The 7,491-nt window shown below is 28.4% G+C and overlaps 1 protein-coding gene across 1 annotated transcript; it reads right to left on the minus strand.

Moving 5' to 3' along the window:
- Positions 1 to 2,180: 2,180 nt before the first annotated feature.
- Positions 2,181 to 5,589, minus strand: LOC108487131 (uncharacterized). Its single transcript, XM_017791380.2, has 6 exons — positions 5,433 to 5,589; positions 4,746 to 4,856; positions 3,832 to 4,019; positions 3,464 to 3,661; positions 3,085 to 3,144; positions 2,181 to 2,487 (listed from the first exon to the last, which is right to left on the minus strand). Exons 1-6 carry the CDS (start codon positions 5,443 to 5,445, stop codon positions 2,356 to 2,358), a joined length of 702 nt encoding a protein of 233 aa, XP_017646869.1. The 5' UTR covers positions 5,446 to 5,589; the 3' UTR covers positions 2,181 to 2,355.
- Between the last annotated feature and the right edge of the window lie 1,902 nt (positions 5,590 to 7,491).

The following is a 7,491-nucleotide window of genomic DNA, read 5'->3' on the forward strand; positions in this document are numbered from 1 at the left end:
AATATTAAATTGAAGGACTAAACAATCATTTAACCTAAAAGAAAATGTAGGTTTCAGTTATGGAAACTCATCACGTCAACATAAAAAAAAAAATTAAGAATCTAAGTTATAAAATTGGAATAATTAACAGTGTTACCCATTTCCACTACCAAATTACATTAAAGGACTAAATTTCAAATTCAAACATAATAGAAAGACCAAAACCATTATTTTTCCTTTCTAGTGATGATAGAATAGCAGCAATAGGTTAGTACAATACCACCCATAAAAAAATATTTCTTTTTAAAAGCTAATGTGGCCGGTGGTTAGGGAGAGGGCTATCATCGATTGGTTAGGCGGCACTGATTTTTTACTATAGCTATTGCTTAGATTCGAAAATATTAACGCCTTTATCCCATTTCAATATTTATTTAATTATTTTATATTATTTGGATATAAAACCTTAAAATTATCAAAATACTCTTATTTATATTAACAAGTAAAAGTATATAAAAAATTAGATTAATTTATTTTATGTATCATTATGTTAAATTATTTAAATATAATTTATTATTTTATTTAAATTTTAAAAATATTTTATGTATAATTAATTTTACAAATAATTTGTATTAATTACTTAAAAAGTAATTAAAATTTATACTTCATGTAGCATTATTTAAACACATAATATTTGTTACACTTGCAAGTAGAGTTTTAGACTCCACAAGTAATGTTAAGGGTTGACAAATATTCTACACGAGTATAGTAAAATATTAAAAGATAAATATTTAAAAATTAAGACAATGTTGCTTGTGGAATAAAAAAAGTACATTGTTAATGTACAAAATATCAATTCCATATTAAATTATTTAAATATAATATAATGTAATTAATTTTAACTTTCCATTATTATGTAAAAAGAAGAAGAAGATATTTTAACCTTCAACCATAATTTTTACAGTAATGTAGAATATTAAAATTAATAAATTGTATTTTCAGAACACTTTTTATCACACTTTCAAAATTACTTTTGAAAAATACTTTTTAACTGTAACAATAATAAAGAATTAATTTTAACTGCAAAATTGAAATAAAAATATTATTTAAGAAAAATAAAATAAAAATAAATTATTCAAAATTAAAATGTAATTTTACTATTATATTAATTTTACGGTGAAGTTGCTGGTTGCCTTCGGCCCTAATTAAGTGTTAAAATGGATTAAGCGAATTAATTAGGGTTCTTATTGTTACATGCAATTTTGAGGCCACATTTTGTAAGTAAATAAGACTAGCACGTCTCAATACAATATAACCTACCCTGATTCCAAGTTTCATTCTCATTTCATGAGTTACCATTTGGGCAATAATACATAAATACAGATACGTAAACAACATAAAATTCGAAGTAAGGGTGGGCATTCAATCGAATCGAATAAAAAAATTTTAAGTTAATCAAATTGATAAATCTTATTTCATTATTCTACTTGATTTGAATTTTTTTCCGAATCGAGTCGAGTGAAATTGTTCGATTTAAATTAAAAAATTAAACATATCAAATTAAAATTTTATTACACTATAACTAATTCTAAGTTAAAGCAAATAAATTTGAAACTATATATATTTAAAAACTTTTAAAAGCGAGAATAATAAAAATTATCATTTAGGTCCAAAATTATCATTTTAATTTTTTTAAAATTTTAACTTTTTTAACTTTTTTGTATATTCTTTAAACAATTTTTAAAAACTTTATAATTTTTTAAAAAATAAATTTTAAAATTTTTATAAATATTTTAATTTTTTTAATTTTTAAAATTGTTAAAAACTTTTTGTAAGTTATGTTAAAAGAAACCAATTTACTTATTTTCAAAATTGACAGTGATTAAAAAGGTATTTATACCAATTTGATATTCAAATTATTTGAACTGTAAAACTCAACTCGATTCAATTAACTCTAAAATCAAATTATTTTTTGAATCGAATCGAATTTTACTCACCCCTAATCTGAAGGCTTCTATTCTCATCATATTCGTGAAAAAGAACTAACATTAATCGAATGACAAAGATACTCCTCTCAAAAACCATGACTCTTCATCTTTGTAAGGAACCAAACTTGATGAGATTCACTTTATCATCAAGGGCCATAAAAGTTAAAACTTAAGCATTGCTGGGTGAAGAAAAAAACTTGAGCATAGTTAGATGACTTATTATGTTACTAGCAGATATTTGGATAACTAGGAGAAGCAATCGAATTCGAGCATTTCATATCTTACAATCAGTTCAATGTTTATACTTCTTATGCATTGCACAACTGCACATCAGTGAGCAATATAAATACTTATTTTACAAACAGCATTTCCTTGTGGTTTGAGGCTACAATTATGAATCTGCCACCAGTGTTTGCTTCGCACCATTACAGGCATGGAGTATGGTGCAAACATCAGTTGTTTCCAGAAAATTCTCTGTATTCGCAAGGATCAGAGGCCCGTACTCGAAAACTAGGCTTTTACACTGACATGAAGAACACACGATGGCAGATAAGAGTCACACGATGCTCACAGTAAGAGGGTGAAAACAAAACCAATAAACAGGCAGGAGAGCAATCAAGTGAGGAAAATTTCATAATTGTTAATCTGCCCTTTAAATGCAATAACTTGAATCAAAAGGATGGTTATTCTACATATGAAGATTTTACAGATGCATATAAAATTGCTGTCAAGAGCACTAGTAAGTTCTTGGTAAAAGTACCATGAAGGCCCTTGTACTAGGAGTTAGATTGCATTTTACCCCATTTACTAAAAAAATAGGAAAATTAGTCCCTATATATTAAATTAAAGAGCAAACTAATCCTTTTTGTTCATCCATTTTTACTGTTAAAAACCGGTACAGTTACACGTGGAGTGTCATGTGCACCTCATTCTAACATACAGTGATCAATTTTTAACCGTAGAAATGACAGGAATTTTTAACAGAAGGATTAGTTTTCTCTTAGATCTAACTAAAGGGACTAATTTGTTCATTTTTTGGGTAGTGGGAACAAAATGCAATCTAACTTCTAATATAAGGGCCTTCATGATACTTTTACCTAAGTTCTTCAAATACACTAACCTTTTTCACGTAGTTCTGCACTGAATCACAACCCTTCAAAAGGAGCTCAATTATCTCCAGCTGGAATCAAGGCAGAAAAGGTGTAACAAATTAGCAATGTTGCTATCTGTTATATTTCAAAAAGTATATAGTTGTAATAATCCACAAGATCCTCCTTTAGCAATAGGCATATCGTATCAAACAAAAGGAAATACCACGGCGGAGTAGCAATACATCACCTCTCACTAACAAACTGATAGCACATACATTATATGTCAACGAGGAAGTCTATATTTTAGCAAAGCAACTCAAAAGTACAGGTATCAAGGATATCCAATTATTCATAAGATAAAAACTTGAAGAGACATGTAGTTTTAAAAAAGATAAGAGTAATGCAAACCTGTGTATCAGGATCTTTCAATTTGGTTAGTACTTCTGAAACAGCATGGTGGCACACCCCACAGCAATCTTCACGGATTTGTGTAGAGATAAGTGCAAATTTCTGACATAGGTTGACCTCTTTACACAAAACTTCAGGTTGTATCAAAGAGATTTCCACAAAGAAGAGAGGAACATAGTAGTCCACCAGTGTGATGCACTAGGCAGAACAGGTCAGATGGAGATTTAGTATTTTGCACTTAGAAAGAGGACATAAAGAAGATCATTTTGTTTTTGTTTTTTTTTTCTTTCTTTTAAAGATAGCCACAAACATCAAGTTGACTTGAATATTCAATAAGCCACCACCATTTAACTGAGCTAGACAAGTACCTGCTGCTCAAAAGAAGGAATACGAGAGCAACTCTTGTGAAGCACCTCAACTATCTCAGTCTGGGTCTTGTTTTGTGAAAGGAAATTAATTGCCTCAGTAGCAAATTCCTCACACACTGTGCACACATTGTCCTTCCAAACAATGTTTTCTACTACTTCCTCATCTTGCCCCTGGTTTGTCTGCACAACTGAACCAGGATTCTGTTTGATTACACTTGATTGTTTTCTCACTTCCATTGTACAATCTCAAGTTAAAAAGTTATACAGTTTGCAAATCTATTTCTTATTGGAGAAAGGCATGTATCTGCACATCTTCAATGAGCAATCATTTAGGGATCTCATTAACATCAGTAAACACTTCTTGGCAAAAGTATCAAAATTTCAAGCGTCTGTTAAATATAGATAGTAACTCATGATGCAATAAGCAAGGGATATATCAACCTGAATTTTTGGCAATAAGTGATCTAAGCTCAGCCCAAGATGATCTTGAAAGGCCAAAAATAAAAATGTTCAGAACCTATAAAAGCCGGTCTATAACCAAATCCCAAACTTATCCCAGGACCTCCAATTGCAAGCCCTACCTCAAATTTCCAACATAGTTCAAAATTTAGCTGGTAATTATTAATAGTTAATTTAATTCACACATTTTCACAAGCAAGTAAACTTAAGGGACCTTGGAACATATTCACCAATAAATTTAGTTCAACCATCATTAAGCTGCAACTTCATCTGAATATGGATTATTAAACCATTAAGGGAGTAACGTTCTGCATCATCTTTCAGGTATTATTACAATTAAACAAGCGAACTTAAGAAGCCTCTCTTAGGACTGGGAAAAGGAAAAGAGAATCTTGTAGATACCGTAAAGAGACGATAACATCAACAATGATTACCAAAACTCTTAACAGAATTACCTGATGCACCAGAGAGTACTACCGGAGCGGCTTCTAGTTGTCTAGCATCGCAAACCCAGCTTGCACTCAATACAAAGAGGAATAAGAGCCCAAGTCTCACATCCATAATGCCTGGAGTTATTCATTAAATAGCATGAGAATCACATAATTCAAACAAATAGTACTTGATGAAAAAGTAAATGTCTTTTACATGAACATATCCAAAGGTAAAAGATCCTATGACAACAATAAACAAAATTTTAAACTAATACACATATCACCTGAAAGGTGCGACCATAGTCTGAAAAGTGATAGAACCCAATACAAACAATAATATTATCCTTAATTACTAGCTATATCTCAAATTTCACCTATCAGTTAACTTTTTGACTGGGCTTCATACAACCCAGATACCAAAAGACCGGTAGTAGCTCCAGAATAAGCGAAAGTATAGCAGCAGCAACAATTCAAAAGCAGATTATTCCAAAACCCAATACTTACAACAATTCATATTCTTTGTGTTTCAATACTTGAAACTAAACCACAACATGTAGGATGAAAGAGAAACCAAAGCTTTCAAGTTTCAACAAAGAAGTACTATAAGAAAATCCCATCAAAGATTTTGCACAAAATTAAACAATGGAGAGGAAAAACAGATGAGATATAATGAAAATAGAAACAAAAAAGGATGGAAGAGAAGAGTTGTACCTTTGGAAAGCATAGCCAGCGCCAGAGGGAGATATTATTATTAATTCCCTGTGAGTGTCGGATTGGGCAAAGGCGTGGAATTGTCGTTGGCGCTGCCCCTTTTAAACTCATCTACCATCTCACCATTATCACCATATTTATTTCTAAATTTTGGTTAAAATATGCTACAAATTACTATCTTCTTTCTATTATTAGAACTTAATATTTTTTTTCAGTTATTTAAATTTCTTTATCCTTTGAATTTTAAAATTTAAATTTAATTATTAATAGCATTAAATATTTTTAAAGTTGACGTGTAACATTTTAAAATAAAAAGATATTCATAAATGTCGTAATCAATTTGAATTGAATATAATAATTTTAACGAATTAATTTAACTTAGCATAGAAGATTTAATTTCAATTTATCAAAAGAAATTTGAGTTTTTATATAATTATTAAATATAGACTATTTGAATAAAGATAATTCAATAACATAAATTAAAATTTTAAATTTTAGAAAGAGATTAATTTCAATATTATACTAATAAATCGATTGAAACTTCAATATTGAATAAAATTTACAACTTTCAGGCAAAGGAGTAAGCAAGTATAATTTCAAATTTTTAAGGCATTATTTTAATTTCTATTGTTTTTTATTTTAATCCTTAATTTTATTTTTCTAGATCCATACTTAAAAAAGATTTTTTAATGACCAAAATGAAAACAACCAAGAAGTTGGCTGGCCAAAATGAAACTATAAACATGATGTGATGTTTACAATTTATTGGTGTTAAAAATTTAACGTCTGGGTGATTAAAATGAAAGCTATCTCTGATGATGTAGATAAATTTGAAAGAATATTTTTTTGTATAATCAAAATAAAAACGCCTTAAAAATTGGATGACCAACTTAGTAATCTACCTTTTTATATAATAGAGGTGGAGAACATTTCTTTTCTTGTTTTAAGAAAATATTTATATATTTAGTACTTGACTTGACTCATCGAGACGAAAACAAACTTGGATTGTATGATGTCCTGATATGATAATCTTAAAATGATAAAATTTTTTACAATATTTGATGTATTATTAAATGTTATCTAATTTAGATTCATAATAAACACAACTTCACATATAATATCTGCAACACGTTCCCAATTAAATTCGAGAGTTACAACTTCAATATATCAAAATATTTGGTTCATTGAAACCATGTTCATAAACATATTTTACAGTGGTTGTTGGTACCATATCGTTACCAATTGTATCGATTAATGTGTTCTATTTCAGTTTTAAATTGATACCAAGTAGTTCGTATTCCATTTTAGTTAAAATATTGTTGGGTTTTGACCATTTTGGTGTATTTGATATGTTCTGATCAATACTAACTTATATCAGAGCACAGGGCGTACCTAGGGGGACTGGTAGAGTCCTTGACTCTTTTAAAATAGAAAATTTTTCATTTAAACTCTTAAATTTTTTTTTAAATTAGTAATGGTAAAATTGTACTTTGTCCCCTAAAATAATAAAAATTTGATTTAATACTTTAAAAATTATAAATATATATGCTACTAAAATGGTGCAATTGTATTTTTACTATCATAAAAATTACAATTTAATTTTGATCTCCCCTAAAATAATTTTTTCTTTGTTTTGCCAAAGGCATCTATCAAGATTGGTTGGTACAAAATTTTAATATTTTAAAATTTCTTTTATCTTAAGCATTTTTTCTACAATTACATTTAAAATTAACAATTATTAAATTATATTATTGAACATAATTAATGATTTTAAAACTTATATTTACATATAAATATATTTGTAAGGATTAATTGAGATATATTTGGATGTATATATAATATATAACTTTTTTGACTAAACAAGGGTTGGAGATATTTTATTGGAAACAAAACTAATAAATGTTCTGGTAACATCAATAGAAAACTAATCAAATCAACAAACATAAAGGAAACTTAAACGACAGCTAAAAGAAACCCAAAAACCACAACTAATTAAAACAAATAAAATTAAAATCCCCATCCATTATAGTGTCTGTCTCCAGCTTTGTCATTTGCCCAA

The sequence above is a fragment of the Gossypium arboreum genome, chromosome 10, assembly GCF_025698485.1.
Source record: "Gossypium arboreum isolate Shixiya-1 chromosome 10, ASM2569848v2, whole genome shotgun sequence".
In the NCBI taxonomy this organism is placed as follows: domain Eukaryota; kingdom Viridiplantae; phylum Streptophyta; class Magnoliopsida; order Malvales; family Malvaceae; genus Gossypium; species Gossypium arboreum.

What these genes read in the sequence shown, in the direction of transcription:
- LOC108487131 (XM_017791380.2), bottom strand. An exon ending in AGTACTCTCTGGTGCATCAG is followed by an intron (nt 4,020 to 4,745) that starts GTAATTCTGTTA and finishes ATCCTGGTTCAG; the next exon opens with TTGTGCAGACAAACCAGGGG. An exon ending in TTCCTTCTTTTGAGCAGCAG is followed by an intron (nt 3,662 to 3,831) that starts GTACTTGTCTAG and finishes TGTTCTGCCTAG; the next exon opens with TGCATCACACTGGTGGACTA.